General features: G+C 34.2%; 1 protein-coding gene across 4 annotated transcripts in view; it reads left to right on the top strand.

Annotated features, from left to right (window-relative positions):
* The window catches only part of VPS13C (vacuolar protein sorting 13 homolog C), a 188,236-nt gene that overhangs the window by 63,998 nt on the left and 106,598 nt on the right, over positions 1–17,640 (top strand). For all 4 annotated transcript variants that reach the window (XM_032342736.1, XM_032342735.1, XM_032342739.1 and 1 more), the window contains 9 exons: positions 1,140–1,254; positions 1,880–2,016; positions 3,517–3,640; positions 5,819–5,936; positions 9,447–9,576; positions 10,392–10,470; positions 11,050–11,189; positions 14,718–14,871; positions 16,651–16,730. In XM_032342736.1, the coding sequence (XP_032198627.1) occupies positions 1,140–1,254; positions 1,880–2,016; positions 3,517–3,640; positions 5,819–5,936; positions 9,447–9,576; positions 10,392–10,470; positions 11,050–11,189; positions 14,718–14,871; positions 16,651–16,730 (1,077 nt within the window). The remainder of the gene's footprint in view (positions 1–1,139; positions 1,255–1,879; positions 2,017–3,516; positions 3,641–5,818; positions 5,937–9,446; positions 9,577–10,391; positions 10,471–11,049; positions 11,190–14,717; positions 14,872–16,650; positions 16,731–17,640) is intronic.

Raw genomic sequence — 17,640 nt, 5'->3', positions numbered from 1 at the left:
GCTGCTTTCAGCTCAGGTCATGATCCCAGGGTCCTGGGATTGAGCCCAGCCTCATGCTCCCTGCTCAGAGGAGATCCTGCCTCTCCCTCTCCCTTCGCCCCTCCCCTGCCTCCTTGCACACACGCACTCTCTTGCCCATCAAATAAATAAATAAAATCTTTTTTAAAAAGTCCGTTTAGGGGCGCCTGGGTGGCTCAGTGGTTTAAGCCGCTGCCTTCGGCTCAGGTCATGATCTCGGGGTCCTGGGATCGAGTCCCGCATCGGGCTCTCTGCTCAGCAGGGAGCCTGCTTCCCTCTCTCTCTCTGCCTGCCTCTCCATCTACTTGTGATTTCTCTCTGTCAAATAAATAAATAAAATCTTAAAAAAAAAAAAAAAGTCCGTTTATTGTACCAACTACTCCCAAATAGTCCTGTTCCAGTTCAGTTTTGTGTATTTTCCCTTTTCCCTAAATATCTGGACCAATTCATATTGCTTTAGGAGTAATTAAAAGAACATATTGTTCATATGGAAAGAAAAGGATTGGCATTTAGATGTTATCGAAAATGTTAGCTCAAATTCTGTATCTGTGGTTCCATCTTTTATTCACATGCTCCTAACTCATCTCAGGCTAGCCATCAGGCTCACTAATCATTGCATCCCTTATAAGTTTGCCCTACTCTGTTGTTGAGAACTGTGACTTTTTTTTTTTACTTTCCAGTTTATAGTTTAAGTGTAGTCACAGTCAGTGTGAGGCATTATATAAAGATTCTAGGCTCATTATATTCTCTGATTTTTTAATGATTTAAATGGTAGTAAAATACATAAAATTTACCATCTTGGCAATTTTTAAGTATATAGTTTAGTAGTAAGGTCTATTGCTATATCAACATGACACCTTAGAACATACAAAGTCACATTAATGACATGCACACATTTGTTGCCTCTCTAGTAAGCTTACTTGGGCTATTCCTTTTTTTTTTTTTTTTAGGTTTTTGTTGCTGTTGTTTCCACCAGGGAGAGATGCAATAGGGCAGAGTATTTTTGGAGGTCTCTCCTAAGTTTGGAGCCACAGTTGTTTAGAATTAAACCGAAACCTTTTAAAATTTGTAATATGGAAAGTACTGTGTATAGCTTGCTTATATTTTAAATTATTTTACAGAAAACCATCAATGCAGTGGTTGAATTCTTTCAGTCAAATAAAGGATTAGATCTTGAGCAAATAACATCAGCTACATTAATGAAGCTGGAAGAAATTAAAGAGAGAACAGCTACAGGTAAAGAATTTATCTGCATAAACATAAAGAAACTCATAGTTTTATCTATTCTAATGAAAACATTGTATTTAAAATAGTATAGGTTGCTCTTTTCTTTTTTTTTTTTTAAATTCCATGAAGCTGCTTCATGAATTACCCAAGTCAAATATACCTGCTTGACTGAATGAGGAAGAGAATAATATGGGCACACAGATGATTCTGTCTGCAATTAAGAACCTATGCCTCAGAGTGAGCTTGAGAAGGAAACGTTCCTCCACCTCAGCTCTTAAGGAATGGTTCCTAATACTGTATACTGTGTGTAAATCTGGTTCTAAAGATTCATACTTTTATACAGCATGGTCTCTAAACTCAAGCCAAGTGCTTTTTGTGGTTGCTTAACTAAAAAATGATGAATTTTTCTCTCTCTGGATAAAATACTAGCTATGTTGGGTTTACTGTACAGTGTAATGATATGACTGTCCCCCATTGACCATACGCAGTTTCACCTTAGATGCTTAATTTTGAGACTCTAGTTTGTGAGAACTGCTCCTCCATAATACTTTTCAAGTGATACTTGTATTCTCATTGTTAATAATATACTTAAATATTTCAACTTGACTATCTAATCTTTTTCTATTTCTTTTAGGACTTACACACATTATTGAAACTCGGAAAGTCCTTGATTTAAGGATAAATCTGAAGCCTTCTTATCTAATACTTCCACAGACAGGTTTCCACGATGAAAAGTCAGATCTTCTCATTTTAGATTTTGGTACATTTCGGGTAAGTGTATATCCATTTCTTCCTGCCCATTTTTGCTCAGTTTGGAAGCTAGCTATCTGAAAGTTTCCTGTTTTTCCCTCAGAGTTTACTTAAATTAAACTTAGACTTATTTCCTCTTAGTATTTTGTCAAGCCTAGCTTAGATTGAGTATTTTTTCTATATTTTATGGCTGTTAAAAAAAACAGGAAAAACCCCTAAAATCTTCTTTAGTGGTAGATGATTTGATATTGAGGACTGGATTATTGCTCTGTTTTTCTAGTTGGAGAGAAGTACTCCTAGTTTTCTTTCTTTCTTTTTTTCTAATTTAATTTTCTTTCAGTGTTCCAAAATTCATTGTTTATGCACCACACCCAGTGCTCCATGCAATATGTGCCCTCCTTAATATCCACCACCAGGCTCACCCAACCCGCTACCCCCCTCCCCTCCAAAACACTCAGTTTGTTTCTCAGAGTCCACAGTCTCTCATGGTTTGTCTCCCCCTCCAATTTCGCCCTAACTCACTTCTCCTCTCCATCTCCCAGTATCTTCCGTGTTATTCCTTATGCTCCACAAGTAAGTGAAACCATATGATAATTGACTCTCTGCTTGACTTATTTCACTCAGCATAAGTACTCCTAGTTTTCAAATACTCATAGATTTCCAGAGTTTAATTACACAGTGTTAATTATTAATTTACATATTTTGACAATAGGAAATGATACACATATTAATATATGTTTGTAATCCCACTGTCAGCAATTAAGTCGAGTAAGAGAACTCTCAGGTTTTCTGTGTTGAACACATTAGAAATCCAGGCATCTGAGAAAAAGTGAAGGTTTCAAAACATACAGTTTCAAATGGATCCTTGCTTCGTTTGAGAAGAGGAAAAAGGAAGTAGAGATTGAAGCTGAGTTCTAAGGCTCATTTATTCAGATGATGTAATGAGAAGAAGCAACAAAACCTGTGATTACATGGTGAAGGGGTCAGGTGAAGAGGTTAGGGGTGCCAAGCCATGAGCGGCATTAACTGCTGAGAGCCAGGAAGAGTTGTATGTCTAGACAGGTTATTTGAGGTAGACAACTGTGTAACTGAACCTTTAATTAATATAAATATGCTGAGCACCTAGTACCCAAACATATAAAAGATGTATATTGAAATATTATATTCCTAATAAAAGGCTTGCAAAAATTGTCAGAAAATTAAACAGAATGTGAACTGATTAAGGACAGTGTTTTCTTTTTAGTTAGGTTTTAAGAAAACACAACAAAAATATCAGTATATTTTTCTGTTAAGAAAATTGGAGTTTTGGGGCACCTGGGTGGCTCAGTCGTTAAGCATCTGCCTTCGGCTCAGGTCATGATCCCAGGGTCCTGGGATAGAGCCTTACGTTGACTCCCTCCTAAGCAGGAAGGCTGCTTCTACCTATCCCTCTTCCCCTGCCTGTGTTCCCTCTCTCACGGTGTCTCTATCAAATAAATAAATAAAATCTTTTTTAAAAAATGAGGTTTCTGTCCATTTCAGCTTAACAGTAAAGATCAAGGTTTGCAGAAGACTAATAATTCATCTCTGGAAGAAATAATGGATAAAGCATATGACAAGTTTGATGTTGAAATAAAAAGTGTGCAGTTACTCTTTGCAAGATCAGGTAAGCAGTTGCTCAATTTTTAGGATCTTGAAATTATGTTGAGTAGCTTAGGTAAGTATATGCATATGTCTGCACGTATATCAACACTGACAATATTTTGAACACATATCCTGTTGGTCACTTAAGAAAATGAAATTGGAGCCCATCAGTGCAAATCACTGCCACAGGTAGAAATAGAGATAAAAATATACCTATTCGGGGAGGCTGGGTGGCTCAGTGGGTTAATAAGCCTTTGCCTTCGGCTCAGGTAATAATCTCAGGGTCCTGGGATCAAGTCCTGCATCGGGCTCTCTGCTCAGCAGGGAGCCTGCTTCTTTCTCTCTCTCGGCCTGCTTCTTTCTCTCTCTCAGCCTGCTTCTCTGCCTACTTGTGATCTCTGTCTGTCAAATAAATAAATAAAATCTTAAAAAAAATATATATATATATATATATATTTAAAAATATACCTATTCATCTGCAGGTACTTAGCACTGTTTGAATCTAGGTCCAGTCATTGCTTATTTTGTTGTGATATGACTAGGAAACTAACCAGAATGCAAAAATAGAAGTTGCCATTGGCTCAAGTTTTTCTGTCTTAGTGCTTTTGGGATGTCTCAGTGTTGTCTTTCCTTGCTGCTTTATTTGTAAATATTTTGACTATATTTGCCTAGTCATTATTTCAGTAGTATTACAACCTACTTTTGTAGATATCTGACAAGGATGGGTATAGTTTTAACACCCTAAAGGTAGTTTATTATTTTCAAAAAGCTTTGGTGTCTTCTGTTGCTTAAGTAAAGAACACCGCTCTCCATACTTGTTTAGTTTCTAAATGCAATAATTATTTGCTAAGTATCCTTGAATATATCACTTTATGGTAGGTCATTGGAAGAAGGAACGTAACTCTTGTGTTCAGAGTGTATACTCTAATAGAAATGAAGAGATATATTAAAATGTAAATACATAATGCTTTACTTAGTTTTTATATATTATGAGCCTATTAATTCCTTGAAGGGAAGTACTATTACACAGACCATTAAAACTGCCTTTTCTTTTGTATGTGTTTAATAATAATTGTTTGAGTTATAAGTGATAAAAGATGTTCAGTGACTGCTATCAGTTAAGATCTGTGTAGGATTCTGTTAGAGAAAAGTGATTATTACACTTTTTTATCATAAAATCTTACTTGATAAAACTCATTTGTATTTTAGAAGTATGTACTATATTAGTGTAATTTGCCTGAGGAACCCCAGAAACCTCTTTTTTCCCCCTCTGTCGTTTTCTATTTTTTTTTTCCTTTTTTTTACTCCAACCACCTACCTTGATCACTAATTCCAGAATCAGGGCAATAAATTCCCGTTTTTTGTTGTTGTTGTTGTTTTGTTTTGTTTTTCTATTTGCTTTAAAATGCAAGATGTTATATAAATATTTTCCAAATAAATATTTACAATTATTTTTATATTATAGTCTTTGACTCCTATCAGTCTTGTTTTATTTATTTAGTTTATTTTTTATTTTTGTATCATTGTTTATTTCAATCTTTTGTCAGCCATTTTGCTTGTTCTGTTCCCCCATCTCATATGCTTATAAACATATTTGTATATAAAACTGTTTCTTTCCCACTGATTTTTTCCTTTGTTTTTATTCCCCATAGTAGATTATACTATATTAATATTGTGAATCACTTCATAGCCTTTAGATACATAAGCCAGATTGATAGCCTAGACATGATAGACCTAGGATTAAGATAAAGACTGTCAAATGGAGTTAGAGTAAATATGTTATTAATAACCCTCATTTTTAGAGCATGGGTGAATTTTAATTTTTTTCTTTGATGTGGATTGTATAATTTATTATAGCAAATTATTTTAGTATTCATACAGCAGTAATGGTCAATTCAATGAGAATTATTTAGTAATTAAGTGGAGAAAATGCCCACTTATTAAGAACTGTTACGCTATTGCTTCTCCGTCTTTTGGCTAAGATCAAGTGTGAACTGTTACTGCTGACTACAAAACATTTAAAAATAGGCAGTTACATTATTAACATCAATCTCACTTTTCAGAATATAGGTCATTTAACTTATATGCTGAAAGAAGTAGAAATTGGTATTTATCTAATATGTTTGCTGTATTCTATTAAGTTAGAGTAATTTTTCAGAACATCTAAAAAATTAGCTTAATTTTAATTTTTTTTTTAAAGAGGAAAACTGGAAAGAGTGTCGATTTCAACATCCATCAACTATGCATATATTGCAACCCATGGATATTCATGTTGAGTTGGCCAAGGCAATGGTAGAAAAAGACATTAGAATGGCCAGGTAATGTATGAGTTTCTTTTATATTATATAATTAGCAAGGTGACATATTTCTGTATCAGTTACCGGATTTTAAAAAACTAGATTTGTGAAGGACAGAAAAAAATGATTATTGTATAGCAGAAACACATTTTTAAGAAAATGTTTATTTGAATTATGATGTATCACCTCTCTTATTCAAAAGTATCTTGACTTTTACATTATGCAAAAGTTGGTTATCCATGTTTTTGAATGGGTCAAATCCATGATTCAATATCAGTAACATAAAATCTACAAAAATTAGCGATGTGGATGGAGCTAGAGAGTATTACGCCAAGCAAAATAAATCAGAGAAAGACAAATACTATATGACTTCAAATACTATACTATATGACTTCACAAATACTATATGACTTCAAATACTATATGAATATAAGAAACAGAACAGATGAACATAAGGGAAAGAAAAAGAAAGGCAAACCAGAAAACAGACTCTTAACTATAGAGAATTGAGGGATACTGGAGTGGAGGTAGATGGGGGAGATGTATTAAACCGATGGTGGATATTAAGGAGGGCACTTGTGATGAGCACTGGGTATTGTATGTAAGCGATGAATCACTAAACTCTATTCCTGAAACTAACATTACACTGTATGTTAACTAACTGGAATTTAAATAAAAATTTGAAACTAGAAAAAAATTAGAGGCTCTTTTGATAATGAAACCATATAAAATCTTGAAAATAATTCAAGGGAATAAAAAGTAGAAACTAAATTTTGAATTTAAGGAGATAATTATGAAATATTTATGCTGCCTTCTTAAAAACAGCCTTATTGAAATATTATTGACATTCAGTTAAGTCATCTTTTTAACTAATACAATTTGATAAGTTTTTACATACATACATACATATGTGTATATATATATATATATATATATATATGAAACCATCACTGCAGTCAAGATAATGAACACATCCATCATCCCAGGAAGTCCTTGTGTCCTTTTACATAGTTGGCCCTTGAACAGTTTTCCTCTTTAAAATTACCCCCATCCCAGTCCCACACTCGCTCACTTGAAAATCCACGTGTAACTTTTGATTTCCTTAAAACTCAACTACTAGGGCGCCTGGGTGGCTCAGTGGGTTAAGCCGCTGCCTTCGGCTCAGGTCATGATCTCAGGGTCCTGGGATCGAGTCCTGCATCAGGCTCTCTGCTCAGCAGGGAGCCTGCTTCCTCCTCTCTCTCTCTCTGTCTGCCTCTCTGCCTACTTGTGATCTCTCTCTGTCAAATAAATAAATAAAATCTTAAAAAAAAAAAAAGAAAAGAAATACCTTAAAAAAAAAAAAAAACTCAACTACTAAAAGCCTACCTTTAACTGGAAGCCATACTGATAATATGAACAGTTGATTAACACATATTCTGTGTATATGCTGTAGATTCTTTTTATAATAAATCTAAAGAAAAGAAAATATTACTAAAATCAAGGAGAGAAAATACAATTACAGTACCGCATCATGTTTATTGAAAAAAATCCACATATAAGTAGACCCATAGAGTTCAAACCCAAGTTGTACAAGGGTCAACTTCTCTATTTATGAGAGTACTTGTGCTTTCATTGTCTTTGTTTCAGAGTATCAGGGTAATGTTGCCTCATCGAGTGAGTTTTTTGGAGGAAGTTGTGTAGAATTATTTCTTCTTTATATGTTTGCTGGAATTCGTTAGTGAAGCTATCTGGCCTTGAGTTTGTTTTTTGGGGGAGAGGTTTTTTCCCCCCATTTTATTTTCTTTCCAGTGTTCCAGCGTTCATTGTTTATGCACCACACCTAGTGCTCCATGCAGTACGTGCCCTCCATAATATCCACCACCAGGCTGACCCAACTCCCTACCCCCCTCCCCTCCAAAACCCTCAGTTTGTTTTTCAGAGTCCACAGTCTCTCCTGGCATGTCTCCCCCTCCACTTCCCCCTAACTCACTTCTCCACTCCTTCTGGGGGAGAGTTTTTAACTGCAAATTTAGTGTATTTTGTAGTTAGGGGGCTATTTAGATTTTTTGGAGTGATCTTTGGTAGTTTGTCTTTTAAGGAAGGAATTTGTCCATCTTTGCTTCTTGTCATAGGATTGTTCATGTATTATTGTATTGACTTTTGAATACATAGAGAATTTGTAGTGATGCTATATTTCTCACCCTGCTGATGTTAGTAGTTTATTTCTTTTCTCTTTTTTTGTCCTGATCAGTTTATCAGGTTTGTTGACCATCTTCTGAAAGAATCAGCTTTTGGCTTCATTTATTTTCTCTATTGCCCTTCTGTTTTTTATTTCATTGATTTCCACTCATGTTTATTATTGCTTTTTCCACTTTGGCTTCCTTTGGGTTTCATTTGCTTCCTAGTTCTTTAAGGTGGAAGTTGAAAACACTGATTTAAGACCTTTCTTCTTTTGTACTATAGGCATTTAATGTTGTAAATCTCTCTTGAAATACTCCTTTACTGTACCACTCACATTTTGAAATAATTTAGTCATTAAGCTGGGGTATTTCTAGGTCTTCCCTCATTTGTTTTCCATTTATCATCTGTCTTTTGTTGACTAATGTCCAGTGTCTTTTAAACTATTTTTTTGTGTATTTTGTCCAACTTTGTAGTTATTTTAGGTGGGAGAGTTCATCCAGTCCCTCTCTCAGAGATGCTTTTAGTTTTATGTAATGTTTCACAAATAACAAAGAAGCATCTTTACATATTTATGGTGCTTTCAACTTACAGAGTACTTTTGTAGGAAGTTCAGTATTTTGAGACAGGAAAAGCCAACTGGCCTCTTTTGGTTTGTGCATTATACACAATAACATTCTTCATATAATGGTTAGGCATCTGTCAACTTGAGCTCTTCACAGCATAGTTGGCAAGTCAAAGATAAGCAATAACTGGAAGGAACTTCATGAGCAGCAAACGGGTGCCACAAACCTATTATGAAAGATAAACCTAGGAGTTATGCTGAGTAGGGAAGCAGAGTAGAAGCAAGTGCCCAGAAGTAACTAATGAAAGCACAGCCATAACTCAGCAGTGAGTAAAACAGAGGTCCTCAGGGTGCTTATATTTTATTCAGGAGACATAAAATAAGCAATACATATATGACATGTCAGGTACTGGTAAGTACTAGAAAAGGAAATAAGACAAGGCTAGGGGATAGAGAGTGATGGAGTAGATACTCTTAGATATGTATAATGTAAAATCTTTGCCAGGAAATAAAGAATGTATAGTGGTTTTAAAAATTAGACATTGTGTTTGAAAATATTCATAAAAATTAGTTAACTTTAAAAAATTTGGCTGCTAAAGAGGGATACATTAAAAAAAATTATCTGGAAACTTGGCTTACATAGAACCTCATTCTCTGACAATATTTATTGAATGAGGCATTAGTTAGATTAAAACATGTCCAGAGTCCTTTGAGTTTGAGTCCACAGTGTAGTCTCTAATCTGTTTGCCCCTCCATAATAGAGAGAAGCTGGACCTTAAAACCTTACAGTTAAATTGTATTTTTAGATTGAAAGTATCCGGAGGACTTCCATTGGTGCATGTGAGAATTTCTGACCAGAAGATGAAAGATGTGCTCTGTTTGGTTAACAGTATACCCTTGCCACAGAAATCCTTTGCAGAGTCTCCCGAGAGACAGGTAAATGGATATAATAAAGGTGCTACATCTTTACATTTGCATATGGTGATGTTTTTCACCTTTTCTGAGTTAATTTGTTTTTAAATATTTTTTAGGGCCAGTTTCATGTATTTGGTATACTTCTGAAGTTTAATGTTGATTCTACACAAAAGCACATATGACATTGAATAGATGAAGTTTGAAGCCTGTTTTCAGTACTGTTTAGAGTGGTGGTAGGAAGTCAGCGTTAGAGAACAAAGGGAACAAAAATACGTAAGTGAAAGGAAAAGATGTTTTCACAAATGGAAGAAATGTGTTTAAGTAAAATTAGATATAAAAATCTTCCTTAAAATGTTACAAAATAGAATAATTTGTGTGTAATTTTCTTACACATTAGACTTAAAACTTGTAGATAACTTTAATTGGGAATTGATCTTTACAGCATAAAATAAGTGTTGAATTTCCATTTACTTTGAAATGAAATTTGAGAGATCCTACCAATGTTGATACCATTTTCTGGGAACCTGTAATACAGATGCACAGTTAGTATTGTCAGAGACAGCAACTGAATGACACACTATGATAAGTAGATTTATCTACGAGTAGTACATAGTCTGCCCTTATAAATACAGGTGGAGTCTTAATAAATAGTAAACACTAGCCAGCCATTAGTTAGTTGATTGTATAATGTGCTTTGTTGGAAGATTTGTGTATTGTGTGTGTATGTCTTTCCATCTCTCTCTATCCTCCACTACTTTTTCAATATTTTTCTTATTTATGTACATTTGATCCTGCTAAATCAGTATGTTAAGAAAACATTTTGTATTCTTTGCTAGGTATCCTCAATTCCTATTATTTCAGATAGGACAAAAGACCTACTTGGTACTTCACTGTTGCTAGATGGACTAGAATCAGGTAAGGAAAGTAAATGTTTTTTATTAAACTAAGTCTATATAAATTTGTATTTAGAGATAAAATTTTCAGAAAATAAAGGAATTTTGGAAGTGTTAAAACAATTCACTGGTTTAGTTCTAGTTGTTCTACTAACCAACAGAGTCATTTTGAGTCACTTTTAAATTTTCTTTAAGTTCAAGTTAGTTAACATATAATGTATTATCAATTTTGGGGTAGAATTTAGTGATTCATCAAGACAGTATGGTACTGGCACAAAAACAGACACATAGATCAATGGGACAGAATAGAGAATCCAGAAATGGAGTCATGCCCAACAGTTATTTATATTGAGTGTTGAATGAGGGAACTGAAGTGAAAAACAGAACTATTGAAGAAAAAAATGATAGGGTGGTTCAGCCTTTAATATATGATTATCACATACCAGTTTGGGTCACTTGGTGGGACTTCGAAAAGCATTGTAACTGTATTCTGATTCTGAATATGAAGATTTTATCTAATAAATGAATTTTACTTTTGAGAGATTTGAGTGTTTTATACAGTTTTCAGTGGACAGTCTTTCAATTTGAATATGTTTTTTAGAGTCTGATGATGAATATTTTGATGCTGAAGATGGAGATACACAGACCGGTAAAAGTGTGAGAAGTTCAGAACTTAAAAAAGTTGCAGAGACCCCAAATGAGGAGCTTATTAATCTTTTACTAAAGTTTGAAATTAAAGAGGTATATATTTTTGTTTTGCTCATAAATAAATATATGTTTGTCATGACTATCCTTGTAAACTGTCTCATGATAGATCCAAACACTAAATATATTAAAATATGATACTCTGTCTTCCCTACTTCCTAACATACCCACAGTTCGAAGAAAATGAAATGTTACTTTGTAAAAACCAATATGAGAGTGATCTATATCTAATCTATTCTGGAAAAGCTCAAGATACCTAAATGAGATTTTCTTTTCTATAGAAAATTTCTATGGCATGTTTAAATTAATGTTTTTTTTTTACTTTTAAACTAAATAATATGCTTATTGTTATGTTTATAATTCAGAAAAGTGTAAACAACCTACATTTTTAGCATGTCTTTATATCCATTGAAAATCTTGTAATAAAAAGTAATATTGATATGGAAAGATGGTTACAAAATATCATTATTTTGGAGAAAAAAAGGAGATTATAATACCAAGGACATCATGATTCTATTTAGAAATTACACATGCAGCTTTTTTTTTGAGAATGCATGATGGACAGCATTTATTTCTGTGCATTGGAATTATAGTTTCTTATTTATGTCTGTTTGCCTTTCCATGTACTCTAAATTTTTAATAATAAATATGCACTGCTTTGATAATAAAGCACAAAGGTATAAAAAGATGTTTCTTATTGACTGATTTATATTCCAGTGTGAGATCATGTCCTAAAATGTAATGTCGGAAATAACAGATTTTAATTGTGTATATAAATTCCTCTAAGTATTATTGGTATTTGTTTAAAGGAAATACATATTATTTATCGTTAGCCTTCTTTGACTTCTCTTTTTCTTTCAAATGCCCGTCTAAAATATCAGAAAATTCCTTGACGCTAACTTCAGAATACATTCAAATGATTGCTCTTCTTTTTAACTGCACTGTCCAAGTCACCGTCTTGCCTACACTAGTGCAATAGCCTCATAATTGTTTCTCTGCTTCCATGAAGTACTCTGTTCTCACCATAGTAGCCAGAATGATCCCTTTTTTTTTTTTTTTAAAGATTTTATTTATTTATTTGACAGAGAGAGATTACAAGTAGGCAGAGAGGCAGGCAGAGAGAGAGAGGAGGAAGCAGACTCCCCGCTGAGCAGAGAGCCCGATGCGGGACTCGATCCCAGGACCCTGAGATCATGACCTGAGCCGAAGGCAGTGGCTTAACCCACTGAGCCACCCAGGCGCCCCCCCCCCCTTTTTTTTTTTTAGAGAGAGAACATGTGAGGAGTTGGGGGAAGGATGGGCAGAGGGAGAGGGAGAGAGAACCAGGCCTGATGCAGGGCTTGATCTCACGACCCTGAGATCATGACCTTGAGCCAAAATCAAGAGTTGGACACTTAACTGACTGAAGCACCCAGGAGCCCTCAGAGCAATAATCCTTTTAAAAAGATCATGTCATTTCACAGCCATCCACTGGCCTCCATCTTAATTAGAGTAAAGGGTTAAGTCCTTCCCATGGCCTGCTAGGCCTTACATGGCATGTGGCTAACCCCGTGTGACTTCTTTAGATTCATCTTCACTTCTCTTCTGCCTTGCTCACTCTGCTCCAGTCGCATTTCTTTCATCCTTCCAACAAATATTCATCAAATGTCATCATGGAGTGCATTGTTTTACATACTGCAGTTACAGCAGCAAGCACAAAGTTGTTGCCTTATGGAGCTTACACTTCCCTTTTGTTTTTCCTTATATATACCAAAGCATATTCTTTGTGCTTGCTGGGGTATTTTTTTGGATTTTTTTGTTGTTGTTGTTTTGCCTGGAACACAACACCCTTTTTCTCTATGATTTGATTCTTTACTTCTATTAGATACTTGCTCAAGTGCCATCTTATTGGAAAGGGCTTACCACCCAATACAAGGAACCTTCACTCTTCCCCACTCTTCTTACAATATAAGCTCCATCAGGACAAGGACCTTGTCTGTCCTGATCACTTTGATGTTCCTAGTGGCTGGCATGGCCTTGTACATGGTAGATGATGTCCAATAAATATTTTATGGAATATTGAATGAATAAAATGATAAACAATGATAATTAGAATCATCTAAGAAAAAATGGTTCTGTTTTTCCCAATTTGACTTCTTTTGCCATTTTGAAGTTTTAAATGTTGCTGTAGTAAAATATATTAAAATTTTTCTTTATATCTTAGTGCATGTTTAGAAAATTCTCCTTGATAACAAAAATATTTACCCATAATTTAATATATTATTTTATGATTTCATTGCTTTCACTTAAATCATTGATTTCTCTAAAATTTATTTTTGTATAACAACTCTGTACTGAATATCTTATTACACTATATTATTGTTTCTATTTTTCAGTTGACACTCCTAGTTTTTCTTAAGTATATATCACTGCCAGTAGTGTTATTTTTGCTTTTTTTCAGTATTTACATTGTTCTGGTTATTATTGCTACCTAACAGGCTATCCCAAAACATGATAGCTTAAAACAACTGTTTTATTTTGCACTCAGAGTATTACGGATTAGGAATTGTGGAAGGGTCCAGTTTAGCAATTTTTTTAAGAGCGCGGCTTGATCCCAGGACCCTGAGATCATGACCTGAGCAAAAGGCAGATATTTAACCGACTGAGCCACCCAGGCACCTCCCAGCTTAGTAATTTTTGTGTATAGTTTTTTATGTGGTTGCAGTCAGATTTGCTGGAGCTACAGTGACCTGAAGCCTCAGACGATCTCAGAAGTGTCTCACTCATGAGACTGGCCCTTGATACTCGCTGTTGGCTGGGAACTCAGCTGGGACTATTTGAAGTGCCTGCTCATGGCCTCCTGAACATGGCAGTCTCTGGGTAGTTGACGTTTTTACATGGCAGCTAGCTTCCCTTCAGTATGCATTCCCAGGTAGAAGTTTTATGGGCCTTTTTTAATCATTGGAATTTATTATAGTGTTGCTTCCTCTGTAGTGTGTTGATTGAAATAGTCACAAGCCTGTTTAAATTCAAAGATAGTAGACAAAGATCTCTATCTCTTGATGGAGTATCAAAGAACTTCCATGTTTTAAAAATTACCACATAAATGTTTTGTTTTTGATTGGCTAAATATATTGGCTGTTATATCCAGAATAAATTTAAATAGTACTATAATAGTAAATACCCTGTCTTACCTTTTACTTTAATGGGAATGCTTTTTTTTTTTAATCAACACACATGATTTAAACATGATGATAGGTTTAAACATGATAGGTTTAAATATCTAAACATGATAGGTTTAAGAAAAACATACTAAGATTCCATACATACCCATTTCTACTAAATTAAGAAAAGTAAATCAATAATTGATGTGAAATTATATCATGATTTTTAGTAGCTATAGTTATATTCTGAACAACAGAATTTAAGGTGATAATTTCCAGTCATAGTAAGTAACTTTATGGTAGTAAGAAAGTATGAACAAAGCTTCTATTATGTTCATGATGATCTATATGAAGAAAAATTTTGTTTTTAAGCATGATTCTAAAATTCATCAAGCTTTTATTGTCTGTTCTGATCTTTTAGGTGGTTTTGGAATTTACCAAACAACAGAAAGAAGAAGATACAATTCTAGTATGTAATGTTACTCATTTAGGAACAGAGGCTACAATGAGAACATTTGATATAAATGTGGTATCTTATTTAAAGAAAATCAGCTTGGATTACCATGAAATTCAAGGTAATAGTCATAAAAATAGAAATAATGGTTAATAAATACAATATCACTTTGAGTATCTGAAACACTTGTGTATCTAATAATCTTTATAGTAAGTAATAGCACTGTTATAAGAATTTAATAAATAATAGCTCATTTAACCCTTATGACAATGTTATTATCTCCAATTTACATATGAAGAAGCTAAGGCATAAGTTTTATATAATATAACCAGGGTCATACTGCTGGTTAGTGGCCAAACCATGATTAAAATCTTGGAAGTCTGGGTTTGTATTCTTTAAAAATTTAGTTGACAGAGAGAGATCACAAGTAGGCAGAGAGGCAGGCAGAGAGAGAGGGTGAAGCAGGCTCCCTGCTGAGCAGAGAGAGAGCCCAATGCGGGGCTTGATCCCAGGATCCTGAGATCAGGACCTGAGCCAAAGGCACAGGCTTACCCCACTGAGCCACCCAGGCGCTCCTGGGTTTATATTCTTAAGTACTATGATCTACTGTCTTAGGGAGTCCATATAAATCTCCTTTATATATGGAATATTATTCTCATTTTACAAAGATAGGTCAAATAAGGAGGGATTAAGTGGTTTATTCCAGACCATGCATCTTATGAATGACAAAGTCTAGAATTTATCTCTGATCTTATGATATTAAAGTCTTTGTTCTTTCTGTTGAATAGTGTTTATATATCAGAAGCAGTACCAGGTTATAAAAGCTAGAATGAAAGATAAAATTCATTATTTTGGAAGCTCTTATGGTTTATTTATTTCAGTGTACATCTTGTGTGCTAATTAGGTATTTGAGGAATGATGGAATGGGTGAATCTACAGTAATTACTTAATATTTTCCTAACATTTTAGTCAAATATAAAGTCTTATTTCTGTTATTTTTTAATAGTTGAAACTGAAACATCTCAGTTTAGAAGAAAAATCATTTATATGTTAGTCAGTTTCTGTAAGTACTATGTTTGGGTGAAGTTTACATTACTTCTTGAGAGGAAAATGTAAAAATTTGCTAGGTTGTTTTTTCCTTTAGGGAAGGTTATGTCCTTGAAGGTGAAGTAAAAATTCTGAGATTTCTCAGGAGCAGAATTACAGAACTGCAAATAATAACAGATGGATAAAATGGTGCATAAATTACTTCTTCAAAGCTTTTTGAGGCAGTTCCTTGGTATGTCTATGTGAAGAATATAGAGGACATCTAGTAGTATACCTGTAGTTTTTAAATTAAAAGAAATTTAGCAATTCCCCTCCCTTAGAAAATACTTTCTTTTCTAATAAGCCTTCTCTCTTAGCTTAAACAAAGGAAAATTAGTTAAATTTCTTCAATATGAATGAAATATTCCTAGAATTTTATAACTCAATAAGGTATTACATATTTTTGTAGTTCAGTCTTGTTATATAGTTGAGAAAGCTGAAGTTGAGTATCTCCTAGTAAGGGTAGAGATGAACTAGAATTAATTTTTATTAATTCTTAAACTTGTAGTCTTTCTACTGCCATACAAATGCACATAGGTCCTTAAAAATTATCTAGGGAGGTATTGATTAGTTTTGAACACAGATATAAAATCAAATGAAAATAAATATGCATGTTTTTAAGTAAGCTGGATGCTAAAGGTAAGATCAGTATTTAGATTGCTTTATTTATTCACCAGTGCATGAAAATATGTGCAGATAGTCTTTTACAGCTTAACTAACAACATTTTTTAAAAAGATAAAGATATACAGAAAATTCCAATCTTAAAAAAAGAGCAATTTATTTGAAACACTTTTTTCTTTTTTTTAAATCTAGGATCCAGAAAGAAACCCCTTCACCTGATTAGCTCATCTGATAAACCTGGATTAGATCTCTTAAAAGTAGAATATGTTAAGGTAAGGGACATAAAATGTTTACATATTTATTTTATACTCTAAACTGTCTTCTGGAAGGAAAAAGATGACAGCAGATTAGTAAATGCTCTAGGTGTTTGTCATAGGTTTTAATCACAGGGATATCCACTGTTTCTTTTTCCATTTTCGTGTTACACTTTCTCTTTCACTTAAGCACAAAGTAGGACCATTAAGAAGTCACCAAGCTCCCGATCCCCAAAGATGGAAGCTTGGGATGACACAGGATGCACTCCTATCTCTTGGGGCATATTCACCTGCTTATCGTCATTATATATGTAGGTGATATTTGACTGAGTGTCCTTCATCAAAAGGGATAAAGTCAAATTTGATTGGGTTCAGAAGAGAACTGCCAGGATTGTGAAGGGACTGAAAAGGTATAATATCAGAAATGCCAAAGGAAGTAATGGTATTTAGCTTCATTCGAGATTAGTTTGATTTGTTTAATCATTCAACAACTATTTGTTTGTTTGTTTGTTGTTTTTTTGGTTTTTTTCAACAACTATTTCTTGAATGTCTTTGTCAGGTTCTGTTAGGCACTTGGGATATAAAGATGAAAAACATTCCCTGTTTTCAAGGATATTATGGACTTGTAGGAGGATAGGCAAGTAGATAAAAATTAAAATATAATGTGATTGATTCTCTCACAAAGAAGAGCATAAAAAGTTTATTTCATTGAAAAGGCGGAGATAGGCGCCTGGGTGGCTCAGTTTGTTAAGCATCTGCCTTTGGCTGGCGTCATGATCTCAGGGTCCCAGAATTGAGCCCCACATTGAACTCCCTGCTCAACAGGAAGTCTGCTTCTCCCTTACCCTCTGCCTTCCCCACCCTGCACTCTCCCAATCATGCTCACTCTCTCTCTGTCAAATAAATATATAAAATCTTAAAAAACAAA

Source organism: Mustela erminea, chromosome 5 (assembly GCF_009829155.1).
Source record: "Mustela erminea isolate mMusErm1 chromosome 5, mMusErm1.Pri, whole genome shotgun sequence".
NCBI classification, from domain to species: domain Eukaryota; kingdom Metazoa; phylum Chordata; class Mammalia; order Carnivora; family Mustelidae; genus Mustela; species Mustela erminea.
The sequence above is the reverse complement of the archived record's forward strand: the minus strand, read 5'-3'. Positions and strand labels throughout refer to the sequence as shown.